This window comes from Sphaerodactylus townsendi, linkage group LG05 (genome assembly GCF_021028975.2).
Source record: "Sphaerodactylus townsendi isolate TG3544 linkage group LG05, MPM_Stown_v2.3, whole genome shotgun sequence".
Classification (NCBI taxonomy): Eukaryota; Metazoa; Chordata; class Lepidosauria; order Squamata; family Sphaerodactylidae; genus Sphaerodactylus; species Sphaerodactylus townsendi.
In genome coordinates, this window is record NC_059429.1 from 95,468,939 (window position 1) to 95,487,716 (window position 18,778).

The 18,778-nt window shown below is 40.1% G+C and overlaps 1 protein-coding gene across 3 annotated transcripts in view; it reads right to left on the minus strand.

Annotated features, from left to right (window-relative positions):
- Positions 1 to 4,697: 4,697 nt before the first annotated feature.
- SYT6 (synaptotagmin 6) overlaps positions 4,698 to 18,778 on the minus strand; it is a 166,068-nt gene continuing 151,987 nt past the window's right edge. For all 3 annotated transcript variants that reach the window (XM_048498131.1, XM_048498132.1, XM_048498133.1), the window contains exon 8: positions 4,698 to 7,308. In XM_048498131.1, the coding sequence (XP_048354088.1) occupies positions 7,237 to 7,308 (72 nt within the window). In that variant the 3' untranslated portion in view covers positions 4,698 to 7,236. The remainder of the gene's footprint in view (positions 7,309 to 18,778) is intronic.

The following is an 18,778-nucleotide window of genomic DNA, read 5'->3' on the forward strand; positions in this document are numbered from 1 at the left end:
ACAATCTGACTGGCATGGGCTGAAATGATTACACAAATTGTGTCAGCAACACACAAGAGCTACAGCTGAATTTTGAGATGAAAGGATAATCTTGCATAAATAAACCCAGAAACCATATAACTCACTCAATGACAGGAGCAATTCAAGGCCTCCCTGCTGGGTCCTTAGCATGTGAACTATGGACTGTACACGCTGGCATCTTTGTGATGCACAGAAGGTAGAAGGGCAATGAATTTACTCACTATTCTTTAATGCCAATGTCCTAAACCTGTTTCTGTATTTTGATGCCTGATTCATGGAAGAGGTTTCCTAGGTCCTTTCCGCACGGGCCATAAACGCCGTCCCCAGGGAGCCGTTCGCACAGGCAGCCCTGCGAAAACGCAGCAGCGCCGACCTGGTTCCCCTCCCCCTCCCTCAGGGCGGCATCAGGCCGCCTCTAAAAACCTCCCTCCTGGAGGGAGGTTTTTGGAACAACAGCGCATTCCCGGTGGCGCGGTGCGAATGGCACCGCCGGGAATGCACTGTTTTCCCTGTCCCTCTCCCACTCACCTCGTCGCCTTCGTCGCCCTGCTGGCCTCCGAAGATCCTCCCTCGCTGTCCTCTGACCCCTGGAGGTCGGAGGGCAGCATGGGCGGGTCTACTGAGGCCAGCAGGGCGACGAAGGCGACGAGGTGAGTGGGAGAGGGACAGGGAAGAGGCAGCTCCATGCGGAGCCGCCTCTCCTGCGCTGGCCTCTGTGGGGGCTGCTTGCACACTTCTGTGCGAACGGCCCCCACCTCTGCACCGGCAGAATTCCTGCCGGTGCAGGGACGCCCGCATGGCCCGTGTGGAAAGGGCCCTATATTTTATTGCAAACATTCTTATGAAGCACATCAGAATAATAATCCAAGCTTCAGAAATAAACGCAGAAACCTGTTCCAGAGAGCAGGACAAGTTTCTTTTTACCTCCACAATCCTCTTTCGTCATAACACCTACATTAAGAGAATTCGTGTGGATGTTATGAACTATCAAATGGCTTCTGATTTAGGCTGTCCCTATAAATTAATGACCTCCAAATCTGCCATTAACAGCCTTGTTCAGGACTTGCAAACTCAAGTCAATTGAGTCAATCCTTTTCATTTTGGTTCTTCCTCTTTCCTATTGCCTTCCACTTTTCTAGCATGATTGTTCTTTCCAGAGTATCTTTTCTTCTCATGATGTGACCAAAGCATGATAGCCTCAGTTTAGTTATTGTAGCTGCTCGAGAGAGTTCAGACTTGATTTGATCTAGAATCCATTTTTTTTGTTTACATTCAAGATTATCTGTAAAACTCTCATCCAATACTATATTTGAAATGAGGGGCTTTAGTGGATGAATTCAAAATTTGTCTTGCCACAGCTTATATTTTGAAATGTATGTAAAGCTTTCTGTTGGAGTGACTAACTCTCACCAAAGTCACAGTGAAAATTTCTTATGTTCTAACTTCTAAGCAAACTCTGCTCACTGGGATTACTTATCCACTTTAAAAGCAGTGCATCCAAACCTAGGAGGAGAGTGTGAGAAAGACTGAATTTTAATTGAATCTGATTAAACCACCTCCAAACATCTCTGGAGCAGCAGTGGCTTAGGAGGTTAAGAACTCGTGTATCTAATCTGGAGGAACCGGGTTTGATTCCCAGCTCTGCTGCCTGAGCTGTGGAGGCTTATCTGGGGAATTCAGATTAGCCTGTACACTCCCACACACACCAGCTGGGTGACCTTGGGCTAGTCACAGCTTCTCGGAGCTCTCTCAGCCCCACCCACTTCACAGGGTGTTTGTTGTGAGGGGGGAAGGGCAAGGAGATTGTAAGCCCCTTTGAATCTCCTGCAGGAGAGAAAGGGGGGATATAAATCCAAACTCTTCTTCTTCTTCTTGCCTTGAAAACCTTACAGGGTTGCCTTAAATAAGCCTTAAGTCATAAATAATGACTTGTTGGCATTTTCCTATACTACAGCCACTCAGCAAGGCCCCAAATATTTGTTTTGGATATATTCAATGTTAAATTATATTAGTTTAAGAGTATTTGTGGTAATGAGGTGTGTTTGAGGGGGACACTTATTTTAATGGTTTTAAAATACAGTTCTGTCATCTGATTAGATTAGTGTGCTTTTATGTGTGGCTGCTCTTGAGAAGTGTTTGGGTTGTAAAGACCATATCACACCAGTCTTTGCCCATCTACACTGGCTTCTAATTTGTTTCTGGGCAGAATTCAAGTTGTTGGTCTTGACCTTTAAAGCCCTATATGGTGCTGGACCAGCATGCCTACTCCATTATGAACTTGCCTGTCCACTGCCATAATCTTCAAAGGCCTTGCTTTGGGTGTCCCTTCCCTCTGAGATTAGGCAGATGACAACCCAGGAGAGGGCCTTTTCAGTCATGGCACAATGCGTTCAATCACCTTGCTCAAGAATTGAACATTTGAGACTGGTTGATAATTATTGAGATAATCTGGGTCCTGGTGAACTCTAAAGCAGATGGCTCACCAAGTTATGGGAGGAATTTGGGGTTTTAGCAGGGGATGTTTAAATATAATTGTGAGCCACCTTGAACCAGGAGGAAAGTAGGTATTTTATTAAATAAATAGTATATATATGTTTTATTAAATAAATACATTTATGCCCCCAAATTCTACATTGCAAGTGGCGTTTCAAAAGTGAGACTGAGTCTTACACCCAAAATTTATTATATGTGACACCTAGATTGGCTATGATAATGGTTTATCTTTGGGAAAATTGTTTGAGGGCAATTACCTCACTCTTTCAGACTACATGTGATTATTCACCAGAAAACCTAAATATTTGGTCAGATTCCCAGATTTATACACTGTATGACTGTTGCTACAGACAATTTAAGAGGTTTATGCCCTAACTCATGCTTCAACAGTGGTAGGGGGCTGGGTTGACCTGTGTTGATAACATGGTTTTAATTGCTGTTTTTATGTCTTGTGCATGTTTTATCTAGATTTTAATTGTTTTAATGAAATGCGCTTGAGGGGATTGATTTTAATGGTTTTAAAATACAATTCTAACATGTATGTGAATTGTTAGCCTCCTTCATGGCTCTCATGAGGGCAGAAAGACAGAATACAAATTTTGTAATTAAAAACAAACAAACAAATTCACATTTCATAATAGTTTGGCCAGTTTCTTTAGCATCCTTTCCTAATGGTATGGTATGGCACAATCATCTTTTCATGCATGTGCATTCTCACACAGCACCACTGAGATGCATTCTCTCTTCCCACCTCTGCAGTACCAATGTTCCACTCAGCAGAGACAGTAAAATTAGTCATAAATAAATAAGGTGTTTACAAATCCTATAGTTTATCTGTTTGGATAGGCAGCATTTTTGTGCATGTACAGTTTTATAAAAGTTTTGGTGCTGAAACAAACAAACAATTGGCTCATAACTTATTGACTGTCAAACATGTTTGCTGCAAAATTTCCAGTATTTCTGCTCTTCAAGTTACCCCATAACTCAGTGGCAAAATGTTCTGGCATGGCATTTTCACCTGACGAAATGTGAGTTTGGGAGATTTCTTGCCATTGAATAATCTGAAGGTCTGTATCTCAGTGGTGCAGCACATCGTTTGCATGTTCAGTGCCTCATATTTTCAGTCAAAATGAGTTGGAAAACACTGTCCTTTCCATCTGACCCCAGAGAGCTGCCACAAATCAGAGTAGACACATTGGACCAATAGTCTGCTTTTATATAAGTCAGCTTCACACGTTAAACAGCAGGCTTGGATGATTGGACTAGCATATTTTGGTGAACTCACTTCCAGTTAAAATGCTACATCTCACATTGTAATTTCCAGAGGCAGCAGTTCACACTGTGTTGTCACCTTATCAGGAAATTTTCAGAAGGATTTGTGTTTCATCTAAGAAATAGGAACTGATCTGTCTGGAAAAAATGCTTAACTTCAAATGGCCCATTACAGGAAGGAAAGGGACACATTAATTCTGGATTCCACATGTGACTTCTACAGTGGAAAGGCGGGAGATGGCATTAGCTTCCATGTAGACCTGAAAGGAAGATGTTTATTGAATTAATTCCTGTGAAGTACAGATTAAAAACTGAAGGTTTCTGCAGAGTCCCATGTGTGTTTTTACTTAATCCCAGATTACAAGGGAAATTGTTTAAAAGGAAGAGGTTTTAAAACGAACAGCTCCAACAACCCTGAGGTGAGATTAAGAAAGAGGAGAGATTTGTGAGTGTAATTAATCATTCTAGTTGACAATATGTGTTAGACATGAAGTTTCAACAGGGGCTGGACCAGCCTGATAGGTTTAGTAATCACCCAAGTCTTGGTTTTTTACAAAATTATCAGAAAAATTGGATCATCCTACAGAGTACTGTCCCCAGTTCCCCAAGACTGAAGAACTATATAAGCCAGAGGCCTCTGTAAAATGATGCAACAACTTGACCACTTGGACAGCTGTGCTGTTCATGTTAAAAAATTTATCCTGTTACCTGATGTGAATAGCTAATTCCATATTGCCATAACCAAGGGCAAGAGGTGGTGGTGGTGGTGGGGGATTTGTATAGTGACTTGGATTTCACATGTCATTCCGCCTTCTTTCCATTCCTCCTCCTTATTATCATGTTTTTAATAAATGAATAAATATCCCCATCATATTCTATAAGGGACAGAAATATACTACTTCACCTGTCAAGAGGTTCCAAAAAAGTCATTTTATTGGACTGATGCTCCTGCAGCATGTAACACATACAAAGAAAATTAAGACACAAGGTGTGGTCAGCTAAAACAGGATGGTCTTTTACTGAACAAAGTTCCCCTGCAAAAATATATACACAGGTCTGAAAAGCTTAGATTAACCAGTACTGATAATCAGTGATTTAAGTTTTTTTAAAAAAAATGGTTTGGCTCAGTTCTCAACTAACCTGTTTGAATGGATGTACAATGGCAATTTGTGGATACTTTTGCTGCTCCTATGTCCCATTGTCTCAAAAGCAAAATCTTTTAAATATCACTGTAAAGAAACAACATTTTTTTTTAAAAAAAATTGAAAGGTATGAGATGAAAAACATAAGAAATCTTATAGGCAAGAAAACCAGTAAGTATACTGGCTTATTATTGGTTATAGCTGTAGCCTATGGAAATCAATGACAACATAACCATGAACATGATTGTAGTCAGTGATCTTGATCCAGAGACCCTCAATCTGACTGCACCTGAATTTTGGCTCCTATCCCTGATAGCACTGATAATCTATTTGCTGGTGCACTTTAAATGCACCATAGAGTGCAAGATATTATAGGCATGTATCACCTTTGCTGGATTATACTGACTGAAAATCAGAGGGAGATGGGCACATCTCTCAATTCCCTTCAAAATAATCAGAAAGAAGGCTTACCTGCACAGTTAAGTTCTACTCCAAATTAAAACCTTTTCCATTAGCTTTTTGTAGCAAAAACTCCCTATTCTTTATGTGGTTATTAATATCAAATTTAAACCCAGTGAACATAATCTAAAGAAGGTTCAGCACATCAAAGGCTCCCATGAAACCAGTTCCATCCAGTCAGCCTATCAACCAAGGAACAAAAGAAAAATTGCAGGGAGAAGTGGAAATTCCTGCATGGAATTTACTCTGGGATAAACAGAATCATGCTCATGGAAAGACACCTTGCAGGATTCTTAAGAGAAGACAGCACTTTGGGTTGGAGCCAACTAGCTTTCCCACAGTTCAAAAGGGAAGAGGGTGTCCCCTTTCACCACCCAAAAGTGTATTCTGAGGCTCATAAGTCCTGCAGGAACAAAGGCCATGTTTGACAAGGGCTGTCATAAAGATAGGGATCAGGTGAGGTTGAGTGAAAAGGTTTGCTGGATCCAACCCTATATTAAGTACTGTGTGGAATCCCAGTTGCAATTCCACTTGCAATTGATTGTGGGAAAGAAACAACTGAGCAGTGCAAAAGTGTCCTAATGAAAGCAGCCTATGTTACGTAATCTAAGACATCTAGAAAGTGCAGCATAAGGAAAGGTGAGTAAGATACAAGAGCAGCACAGGAGCAAACTGCCCAAGGCAAATGTGCTGGAAAATATGGAAGCCAAACAGTGCCAAAATTAGTCAAACTGCATTGTAGGCATGCCATTGTAATACCCTCAAGATCAAATCAATATTAATGCCATGTGACCACCTTATGATTTCGCAAATGCAATTAGAAGCACTAGAAATTAAATCTTTTCTGAACATTTCCAGAAATTCTATAACACATTTTAATAGGAGAATTTCCCCCCATTTCTTAAATTTAGGAGGAAAAGGTTTTAAACAGGCACAACATTCCAACTTTCACCTAGCTATTGCAAATGCTTGTTTTTTCTTTGCCCAAAAGCTAGACTAAATTGAAAATGGTTTAGAAAATCAAGACAAAGCAGGAAGTAACAACATCTCAATAAATACAGAATTTTTCACCACTCTCAAGAAGAAAAAATGGGTGAGAAATCACTCTCTTCACTTTTTTCTTTTTAAAAAACACACTGATTTTCTAATCTCAAAGCTGTGACCAGCTTTAGAACTGCAGCAGGAATGGGCAGGGCCTTAAGCAACTGAGCTCATGCAAAAGATTCTCTGGAGAATGGAAATGCAGAAAATGGGTAATTTTTTTCCCTGAGGAATCAGCAACTCCTTAAAAGACACCAAAGGGCAGGTTGGTATACACACTGCACAGACTCTATGGACAACACAGAAGGCGTAAGAAACTGCAATTTTTCACTGATCACAATAACAAAAGGGTGTTCTTCAAATATCACAAGGGGTCTAATCAAGGCCATCTTGTTTCTAATTATCATCTTTTTCATGTTTTGCTTCTTAAATATGTGTGGTTAGTTGCAGAAGATCAGGATTTCTCTGCTACTTGTCCATACATACACAAACAGATATTTTACATGTTATTTTACAGACCACAGTTCCAGCCTATGTTTCATTCATCCTTCATTCGTCCAGGCAACCTTGTCCATAAAGTGAAAACCACAGAGAATATCCCCTTGAGAGATATAAATAACAAAGATATATTGGACCACAAAACAGTTCTGCTGCCTTTGCCACTGCAGAAACAAGTTGTCTCAGTGTAGGCTGTCCAGTTCTGCTGTTATTCAGCAACAGGTTGCTTAGAATTCGAGTCACATGCCAAAAGCCCCAAAATAAAATGAAAGAACATGGTTGAGTCTAGATGGAGTCACCATTTGATGTATCATGGTGTTGAAGGTGGCTTGGGAGAAGGACAGGAGCTTTGGCTGTCAAAGCTGGCTGCTCGTCCATGCCACTGTGGAAAGAAAAAAAAGAGATGAATTACTGAACATAGACATGAACTGAGCAAACTAAAATATATTTTCACCTCTAATTCAGAATTCCATGTGTGCTTGGACATAGACTTCTACATATGAAGGTTTCCCCATTTACCTAAGTGATAGAGGGAGAAAGATCCTATGACTGCATCTCTTTCCAGTGATCATTTCTATTGATATGAAGATACATCCTCCAGGTGCATACACTCAAAAGAACCAAAGGACGGGTCAGTTGTATTTTGAATGCTTCTTGCTTTATATGGTTGAAAATAAATATTTCACTATTTAAAAATTATTCTCTCAACTAATTGCTTCTACTTGCTTACACATGAGGTCTAATGGAATATAAGATTCTCCCAACAGGGTTTATTTGTTTTTCCCTTTTCCACTCCCAAGAGATTTTTGACCGCCAGGGTAAGAATGTATTCTATGGCCACCCTATTTTTATGCCAGTTGAAAAAAGAACTGCCTCTTCTTCCATTCAATATAGGCTGTATTATTTAAGTTGGCTTTTTTCTGGTTTGGTTTTACTGATGATTAATAGCATTATTGTTTCAACTTAACACTGTAAGTGTAAAAAACTTTGAGCAACTAACAAACATGAGTTGGAAGTACAGAAGTTTCAGGATGGCTTTGGGTGTTAAGAAGCAGTTGCTTTATGAGCTGGCCAATGTTTATTAATTTCATCAAGTTAACATCAGTGTGGTTTTGGCTTATACTGATGCAATAATGTCTAACCAAACATTAATGCTTCCAGTGCGTGTGTGAATGCAGATCCCTTTATAAACATACCGATTCTACTTAATGCTATGAGAATAATTCAATACCATTCTCATTTTACTGAATGTGAAAAAAAATTATAACACTTTTAAAATTACCGATGAATGCTGGATAGATCAAGAAGGAGAACAAATATAAAACCCAACCCTAATGCTGTAGTTCAGTAGGTGCCACTGGACATCTGTTTTGTGGCTCAATAGGCCAGTTATAGATTTTAGTAGCACTCTACTTAGAACTACTGACACCACATTTGGAGCGCTGAATTCACCATCACTCTTAATTTATCATCTCCTCTAACACTGTACACATACAGTAGATGTTAAAATCAAAACGATCCCTAACTGCAGGCTCGCAGGCTAATAAGAAGAAGAAAGAATGGGAAGAAGGAAAGAATAAAATGTATGGCATTGCTGGATGAAGAAGCAAGAGAAGCAAAATATCAAGAACAATCATACTGGATAAGCAAGAGAGAAAAAAGAGACTTTTTTTAAAAAGTGAGGCGGTACCCAAGTTAATGCCACAGAGAAGTCCATTCCATCATTACAGTAATCAGGAATGTAAAGACATACACAAAAGGCAGTATAAGAGACATTAATGGAAGAAAAAAATATGAAGAGACAACAGAGAGGAATTACAGCACAAATAAAAATCAGTTCAGATTCATGCAGAGATTTTTCAATCAGAAAAAAAAAGGTAATACCAAAAAGCTACCTTTACTTTTTCTGGGCAAAAGAGCTGCTATAGATTCCTGTTACATTTTTTCTAGAACGGGTAAAATCAGATTGGCGGGGTCAATTTCCAAGGGGGAAATACTAGTAGCTGAAGGTGAAAAAGATAAGGAGAGTTTCTCTCCCCATTCCTGTCTGCCATTTTAAACTGTATCCTTAGCGGTTTTACTATACTAACTAAGCCCCACTAAGTATCCACCAAAACTGTAATATGCAATTCACTGGGACTTTCAAAACAGATAGACCCTGTGTTTCCTTGAGCAATAGATAATTGCTAATTTGTTACCTAGGCTCAGTTTCACAAGAACAAGTGAGACACTGAGTAGATATGGACCAAACAAGACTTTAACATCATTAATTGAAGACACTGCAAGTACATAAGACACAAATAAGGGGGGGGGGGTGTTGAGTGAAAGAAAGAGCAAAGTTTTAAAGAAGATTGGGCTGCTTGGGTTAGAAGGACAAAGTGTTTGTTTCTTTATTAAATTATTTACACTGCATGCCAACCATTAAATGGTGGCTCAAGGCAGCTTTTAGATGCAGGGGTAGACTATATCACACCACACAACCATGTTAAAATATTATGGATGCAAATAGAAAAAAATAGGAAAATGGCTTTGGATCCTTAGTATTTGGACAGACAGAAACTTGATTTTGCAGCAGTAGAAGAATGCATGGTATTTTGGCTGCCTGACTCCTGACAGATTCACATGGGGTTTTTCAGGGGGGGGCCATGTAAGGCAGCCCTCTTATGATTCATGTTTAGTTATTAGCATTTTATTTTATTCATGATTTGTGTTTCTGAATGTCTAGTAAAAGCCTACTGACATTTTGCCACAAACTGCTTTGCTTTGCTACTTAGAAAGTGCTGAATGTCAGAACAGAACATGTTGGCAGATACAGACAGAGAAGGGGAGATGCAGTCCATCCACCTCCCTTCTCTTTCACCACCCTAAACTTCTAATGTGCAAAATAGCCAGCATAAAGAGAGGAGCGTGAAGAGATTGCTGGTAGCATCTTGACTCCCAGGGTAATAATTCAGGCAAAAAGGGATTGGGAAGGAAAAGACTTAAAAATAGGCAGACTTCCTTGGTTCTTGGCAAACCTCTATTCAAGGCAGTTTGGGAAAAGAAAAGGCAGGAAAAAACTAGGTCAATGGGACAAGTGGTATGTGTAAGAGATGCTGTAAGAGATTAGATGTTCATACAGATATAGAAGGAGACTCAGGTGATGAAGGAGGAGGAGGAGGACGAGGAGGAAAGTTGGTAGGAACAACAGGGGTAATTATAGCAGCACAGTGCATTACCATTTCATCACCAAAATATTCAGCAAACATTATAAAAACGGTATAAAAGAAGAGAAGGCGATGAGGAACAAGCAGAAAATGAATGAGCAAAATACAATTCTTTAGCAGAAAAATATGCTGACAAACAAGTTTCTAGAGAAGAAAGTTGGAGGAAGAATAAATTTTCTGCCAATGAGCTGGGCTTACTTTATTTCTGAGCATTATGCTCATTCTGAGCATTATTCAAAAAAGGGTATCAAAGAGGAGAATATGTGGCCAAAGCCATTGCTGCAACAGATTTTTAATAATTTCAAATTTGAGATTTTTGACACTGAACATTGAAGTGTTTCAAATGTGACAAAATTATTTCACCTCATTGAACATTTTTAGTACTTTTGTCAGGTGTGAAACACTGCCATAGTTCCAATAAATGATTAATAATTCATTTTCAACTTTTTAAATGAATATTACAAACCATACAATCAAAAAGAAAATTACATGGAACTTGCCATCTCACATTTTTTAAACTATTACAATTCATAGGAAACATTTTTGATCATCTAACAACATGTATCTACTATATATTCTTACTTGTGCCCACTAATCATTTATTTGTAAGTTTCCATAGGTTATTTCTCTTACCTTAAATTTATCTAAGTTAGTAATATATTTCATTTATTTTGAAATTCTATAATTGGTCTTTTATGCACTAACAGCATTAATTTCGCCATCGTTGCATATTCTGTTTACTTATCCATTCATTCAAGTGAGGAACTGTGTCTGCTCTCTCCTTTGAGGCATACACCACTAGAGTTGAGCAGTACCAAAAATATTAGGTAAAATTTGGATTCAGGCTTATTCAGGCATAACATTATCTAGATGCCCAAATAAGACTAATATCATATTCGGGTATCCCGATCTGATTTTTTTGTTTTTGTGTGTGTGTGTGTTTTGGCTTGCAGGGGGGCATTTTTCAAGCTAGCAGCACCAAAATGTCAGAGTATCTTTTGGAGACTCTCCTTATGATACCACTTTAGTATGGTGACGTTTGGTTCAGGGGGTCCAAAGTTATGGACCCCCAAAGGGGGTGCCCCATCCCCCATTGTTTCTAGTGGGAGCTAACAAGAGATGGGGCTACCCCTTTGAGGGTCCATAACTTTGGACCCCCTGAATCAAACCTCACCAAACATGGGTGGTATCCTCTCAAAGGGAGTCTCCCACAAAGAGATTTTCTGAAAGTTTGGTACTGCTTAACACCAAGTCACCCCTGTGGAACTAATGTGAAGTATTTGGGTGGGATTTGTCTGGGAATTAGTTTCTTTGGTTTTTAGCTATTTCTTTAAAATCCTGGGGAAAGGGGGAATGATTAGTTTGTTTGTTTCCCATTTCTTTAGAAACCCCAGCTGCTGTGGATTTTTCACTCCCTTGAAAGAATGCTTAAAGAGTCAGAAAAAAGCAAACTTCAGATTCCATCCCCCCCTACTAAAAGGGGACTGGTTTTTCTGAGTGCTGCCCAGAGGAAGGAGGGAAGTGTCTATATGCGGGGATGGTTTTAAGCGATCCTTGGGAAGTATACCAAGAATAAAATACAAACCAAATCCCTATTACCTTTGCATTCAGATAGGATTGTATTCAGGCATATTGTATTCGAGTCAATTTGGCGACACAAATAGACCCAAATAATGCATAGTCGATACATTTTCCTATACACCACTCTTGCAACCGGACACCCGCGTTAAATAGTTCATTGTACCTTTTTGGTACACTGCTTGGGAACCTATTTTAAAAGAAGGTACTAGAGATTCATCGCCATTTTGTTTGCTAATATCACTGTATCACTATTACTACATACGCACGGGCTAACCGCATGGGGTAAGGATGAAAAAATGTTTTGGGGGAACTTCGCATGGTTACCGCCCCTAATGTGAGTCTGCCCCATGTTTCCCTCCAAAAGCAGACTTATAGGAATCATTACCCATCCATAATTCTTTAGTTTTACCACAGGGTTTTAGCCAATGAGATTTAATGAAGTGAAACGAAAGCTATCCCTGGGAAGCACTTTCTTTGGCTGCGCTTCCCATTTTTTAAAGGCCCCAATCCCGGAAGTCAGTGAAGGGGAAAAGAAAAGCAGGGTGGGGGGTGGGTGGGATTCCCAGCCAGAACTGAGGCACTTTCTCATCTGCACAGGCACACACTTCCCTGTGGAAAGGGAGGCTTCTCCATTGTGCAGTGGGGGAGGCAAGGAACAGGGAAAAAGTGCCTCCATGCAAAGGCGCACCAGCAACGCGAATTGTTTCCGCAGACTCCGGTCACTGTCTGCATGGAGGCATGTGAACGGGGAAACAGGAGAGCGGTTACTTTTAATGGCTTGCAATAGCTCTACCAGTGCCCAATGGAAGGGGCCACTGTGAATAATGGTATACAGCTAGCATTTCTTACATGCCCACCCTCATGAAGATAAAAGGGGAAAGACCTGTTGTTGTATTGCAATGAATTAGCAGACAAAATAATTTAGCAGAGATATGAGTGTGTTGTTTTGTAGAACTTTACTGGATACAAAATAAAGTTACACTAAATATAGGAACAGCAAACTCTATGCAAGTGCTGTCTGGGTATCTGTGAAGTCTACGTGTGCCTGTATGTCTGCCTCTCCTCTTTTTCTGGAAGAAGAAACAGAGAGATATTTCCAAAATCTCATGTGATTCCAGTCATGTAACTTCAGCAGTTAATTTTTCCTTGACTGGATGAAGCAAGCACTTGTAAAATCCTAACACCAGTCCATCAACATCTTAGAGACCAGCAAGATTTCTGTGGTATAAACTCACTGACAAAGGAAAATTTGGCTTTTAAAAGCTCCTACCCTGAAAATGCTGTTGCACTCGAAACTAGCAGTTCTACTGTAGACAAATATGGCTACCTTCTGAACTATCTTTGCAAGCTGGGGCTGAGGACTTACTTTTTGTAAAAAGATTCGGATTCTTTCAAATGGTACCCACTCCGACATTATGCTGACAATGTGAATACTTGTCGCCGGATTTTCATGCGTGGGGCCATGCGAACGCCCCTACACCCAGCAGGAGATTCTGCCGGTTACCAGAGTTGGGGGCCGATAAGCACATAAGCGTGCGATTTCAGAACTGACTCAGGAGATTTGAACCAGCATGGAGCCGCCTCTTCCCCATCCCTCTCCCACTCACCTTGTTGCCTCCGTTGCCCACAACTGGCCTCCGTAGACCACGCCAGCGCAAATTTCAGAGTTTGGAGGACCAGCCGAAAGGAAGATCTGGGAGAACAAACGAATGATGGAAGTGACGAATGATTGGGAGAGAACGGGGAAAACAAGCATTCCCGGCGTTGATATTGGGTACCGCGCCATACGAGAATGCGCTGTTGTTTAAAACCTCCCTCCAGGAGGGAGGTTTCAAACAATATTTCACCGCCCTGGGGGAGGGGGAGGGGAGCCAGGTCGGTGGTGCCTTATATTTTAATAGCGCTCGCCTATGCGAACAACTCCCTGGAACGGCGTTTTCACCGTTGGAAGACTTCCGTTTATAATACGATGCGAGAAAGATTGATTTAAATTAGATCTTAAAAGACTTTTTAGAAAAACTACCGGGTATTGTACATCTAACTTTCCCTGTCCCAGCAAACCCAGAAAAATCAAAGTGACATTTTTTCCAATGTGTTTAAATACTTCGAATATGGCTTATCAACGGGATTAAGTCCACTTTAAAAATTGCTTTGGGCTAACCTTTCAACGCTGCAGGCCTTTACTTGGGCCAGACACAGAGACACTGCTATAAAAGGAAGCTATCGCACTGCTTCAGCGGTGGTAAGTTTTTTTCATTCCAGGGGAAGGGGATATGTCCCTGCAGCTCTAAAGTTTTTCAACTCCAAGGAAGTTCAGCAACTTCTCTATGGAGTTCCCCTATGGATAACTGCTTGGAACAACTCAGTTGAAAGAATACAGTCTGTCTTTCTCTACAAAATACTTGGGGTACCACACTCTGTACCATATGCTGTGCTATGCTTAGAAACTGGTCAGAACCTACTTGAAACAAGAGCATGGCTGAATACATTCAAGTATTGGATCAAACTATGTTTTAACTCTGATGAGCGCAGTTTAACATATATTGTGCGCCCAGACCTATTTGCCTCCGAATAGTATCAACTTCTTAAATCAAAATCTACTCTCTAGGTTTAATAATTGAAGATCTCTGTATGCTGTCACCTAGAGAGATTCTGCAAACCTTAAAAAGCAGACTTCTAGAACAGGAATACCATATCTTGTTGGGGCAAGCAAATAAATCATGCTCACCCCTTTCCTTCTGTCGGAATAGTACCAGAACAGGGGCACATAGCCAAATATCTTGAACTATTAACTGAACCCCAACAGAGATGGATTATTACAAGGGCCAGATGCAATACTTTTCCATCGGCCATTACAAAGGGTCACTACCTATCTATCCCTCTCCAGGATCGGGTCTGTCCACACTGTAAAAACCAAGTGGAGACTCTACTCACATTATACTTGACTGTCCGAGATATGTGGGTATTAGGAATTTCTCTCCTGGGCTGGTCTTAGACAAATCTGAAAGAGACTCTGACAACTCTGTTGTGGAGTTTTTGTTAAATAATACAGAGGCCGTGCTCTTGGGAAAAGTAGCAAAATTTCTTTTACAAGTGACAGAACTTTCTAGGTAATGTCCAATGCTAGATACAGTTTATCTGTTTGTGTTTTGAATGTACTTTTCATTTGTACTTCAGAAATGTCTGTAACGCTCTGGAGCCTATTTTAATATGCCTAATAAAGGTTGTTGTATTGTAAAAAAATAAAGCTAAACATTCAAAGCACCTGCTTTACCTATCAGTACAATGAAATATAGCTGTATCGATATAAGTATGCACAAAAAATAAGCAGGAGAGAGGTGCTGTGACACCATCAATGATACTACTGATGATGACAACACCCTCCCTTTAAAATCCTAATTGTTAAGGCAGATGTGGAAAAATAAATTGACACAACTGTGAAAATGCAGAACTGTGCCCAACCCAATTCAAATGCTTGTGGATTGACTGTCAAAAAAAATCAAGAATAAGTCAAGCATGCAACGAAACCCTTACACTGAAAAAAAGGTAGGAACTAGTACATTGTTGCAATAGACGTTAACAATGCTGTAGTGTAGTGACATTTATGCTACCATTTTTTAAAAGTGTGAGAAAAGCCTTTTGGTGATGGTAGAGTATGGCAGACCTAGAGCTAAGGCAAGTGTAGGTAAAAGTTCCACATGGTTGTTCCATTGCCCCTGAAAACATCTCTCCATTTGTCAGAGCAAATTTGTCATCTAGTTTAGGCTCCACATGGATCTTCACATTGGCTGCCTCCACATGGATCCATGTGAAGATCCATGTGGAGGCAGCCAATTAAACTAGACGATAATGTACCATAAGAATATACTTAGTTTTGGCAGTGCATCCCACTTTAGCATGCATTTTTTAAAAATACAGAAGAATGTGAAATCTAATTAATCATTCTCCTAAATAATATGCCATGCAGAACACTGCATGTTGCACAAATGCCACACTTTCTACAACTTTTTAACATCTGTGGACCCTGCTGTCTCTCTTCTTTCCTCTCTCCCTTCCAAGAGGTTTTACAGGGACACCATCGAAAGCAATTTGGATGTTGTGAACGCTGCATTTTTTAATTACACTTAAGTATATAGAGCCAAGTATTTAATGATTGACGACAGGCTCTATCTGTTCATTGACCACCTGATTCCTTCAGAGGAAGGCTTAGAAATATAATAAATACACAATAATACAATAATAATACACACACATAATAATAATAATAACTTTATTTTCATTTGCTTTTAAACACATACATGCACTCTCAGGTAGTACAATTACAGAAAATTAAAAGTTACACACTTGGGCATAACCATTAAAAGGAGTGCAATTATTGTCTCTTTAATTAATTGGAATACTATAACAAGAATGCATAGCTATGATAATACTGCCTTTCTACAGATAGATGTTATCACTACAGGGATCCCGGGATGCCTCTTTAATATCAGTAACTGCCAGTGTAATTTTTACTTGTTTGGCAAACGTGCAGCCAACCGTTGAGCCTGCGATTATTAGATACTTCAGAGAAAAAGGAAGTATAGTGACCAACAGGTCCTTATCTCATATAGAAAAAAAGTTGCCCTTAATTTGGCCTCAGCAATGCTTTTCATTTTAGCATGAAGCTCTTTTTAAAAAATACTGAACATCAAAGTTTGGGATGCTTTTGATATAAGACACTCTGCCTGACATCTAACACTGTAGTTTATTGTAAAATTCTAAAGGCAAGTAAGAAAGTTAATTGTAGAACATAAGTTGCACTATTTTGGTTCAGCTCTCAACTTAAAAAATACTGAACATCAAAGTTAATTCAATAATTCTACTAAAAATTAGCTTATGCAGTTCAGCAAGACCTACTTCTCCAATTATAATGTAGTTTTTGAAATTGAAAACCAGATCAAGCTGGAAATAAATGGAACCGCATACAGAAGATAACACATTTTTAGAGCCTCAAGATCATAAATCAAGTGCAATCTTTCTTGAAGCCATTACTATAATTTCAAGCAAATGTTACTGAAGTTTCTGAGTCTTTGCCCAAGGAATTAGTCACATGAATGCAATTAACAAGCTCCATAGTCCTCAGATAGGTTCACTTTGGGGGCTATTCTGCTTTTGTCTGTTGGGTACTTCTGTATGCTTTTGAAACAACTGAATCTGAATGTTTATGTTTGATGTTCTCCTGAACTTCAAGCAAATGAGAGATCTACTCAAGAAATTTCCATAGATTAGAGTTTCCCATTTGCAAAGAAACAGAGACAGGAGTTGTTTGGCTTCATATGCTGTCAAAGTTAAATAATAGTTTCACAGAACAGAAAAACTACTCTCACCATTGGGATTACTAAGTTGGGTGGTATGCTTGAGCAGACTACAAAAAATAAAACTGAATTTTGTACGATGTTTCTGTAGGAAAAAAAGTCCCCTAATAACACCAAGAACTTGGGGTGGGGGGTGGGGAAGAGACTTTTAAATATTAATACGGTATGTGAAACAGTTTGTGGTTCCTGAGCCAAAGGCCCTTTATGCATGAAATCTTACCTTGGGACTCTTCAGTGTGTAGTGGGCTTGCAGAGGGCTCTCCTCACATTTCTCTGTTTACAAATGAGGAGGCACTCCCTCAGGGTTCACAGTTTTTCCGCAGAGCATTTTTCTGGCTTGGTTCTCTTAACTCTGTCCATCATTTTTTTCTTAAAGTCACAGACCTTAAAGGCACTTATTGGCACAGGTTTCATTACACTCAGTACTCAAGATTGCTGGCTTAGTTTTAGTCAAGATTGCTGAGGTGGGAGGCAGCTGAGGCTGCAGATTGGGGCTGTTTAATGACTAAGCCAGAAATCTTGAGTACTGAGTAGTCTTTAAACTGCACTAGTCTGAAGCTGCTACCTCTCTCTCACTCTTGCCCCCCAGTTGCAAAAACATCCATGCAGGGGAAAGAGGAGGGGGTGGAAAAGGGGAAGGGGTAGGTGGGAGGAGTGGGAGATGTGAGGAAGCATAATTACTTGAGTGATCAGAAATGGGACGGGAAGGGCAATCCACACACCCGTCTGCCTGTCAGCTGCTGCTTGCTTCCCTTCCTACAAGACCTACTGCTTCCTGAGCTGTTGCTTGCAGAGAGAGACTAAGTCAAGTGCTGGCAAGGGAAGGGGGTCCCGACCACCGCACACCAAGGGTTCCAGCAGTCTAGGAGACCTTCTTTTCCACACTGCTAAGGAAACTTAGAGTACAATCCGCCCCCCCATGAAACAGCAAAACAATTTCCTGGAGCACATGCTGCTAAAGAAAGGGAGCATCCTAGAGCTTCTCTCCCCCTCCCCTCCTCCCCCTTCCTGCTAAAGCCAGTGCAAGAGCACTCTGAGTGCTTGTTATTTAAAAGTACTCTCTGTTAGTATTGCATTGAGAAATCAATACATCAACGGAATACAGAGGTTGGTGTGAGTGAGCTTCTTTTCTTTCACTTTGGGGAGCTGGCAACATGGAAGGGGGCAAGGGGGATGATGTGGATGGCAGTGGGAGGGAGTGAAAAGGCTGGCCATGCACAAAGAAGGGAAGATGTCCAGGGTAAAGCTTTGCTTACTAGCAAATATCCCTGCTCTGGCAGTGAAACAAAATTAAATTTGTGCTAGAAGTGGTCTCGCTTGTTCCACGGAGAATGAAAAGTGAAAGCGGGGCTTGAAGAAATACAATCATACAAGCAATCTTGCTGTGACAGGCATACACCCCCACTATGCAGCAAACATGTTTTGTGTAATTGGCCACAGTAATGAAAAATAGGAACTCAATTTGCACACAATCAGATTGTTCAAAACAGAAAAATAAGGTCGAATTAGTTGCAAAAGTACATTATCAGTGACTCTCTTGCCTTCATTTGAACAGCTTATTCAGTAATTCATAATTTTGCCTGCTCTGTGGTTAACTTGAAGAGAAAATTCAGTTTCTTGATGATTTGCTATTGGAGAATGAATTTTTTTGAACAAATCCTCAAACTGCAAATATGATTATTTGTGCATTTGATACTCAAATATGATCAGC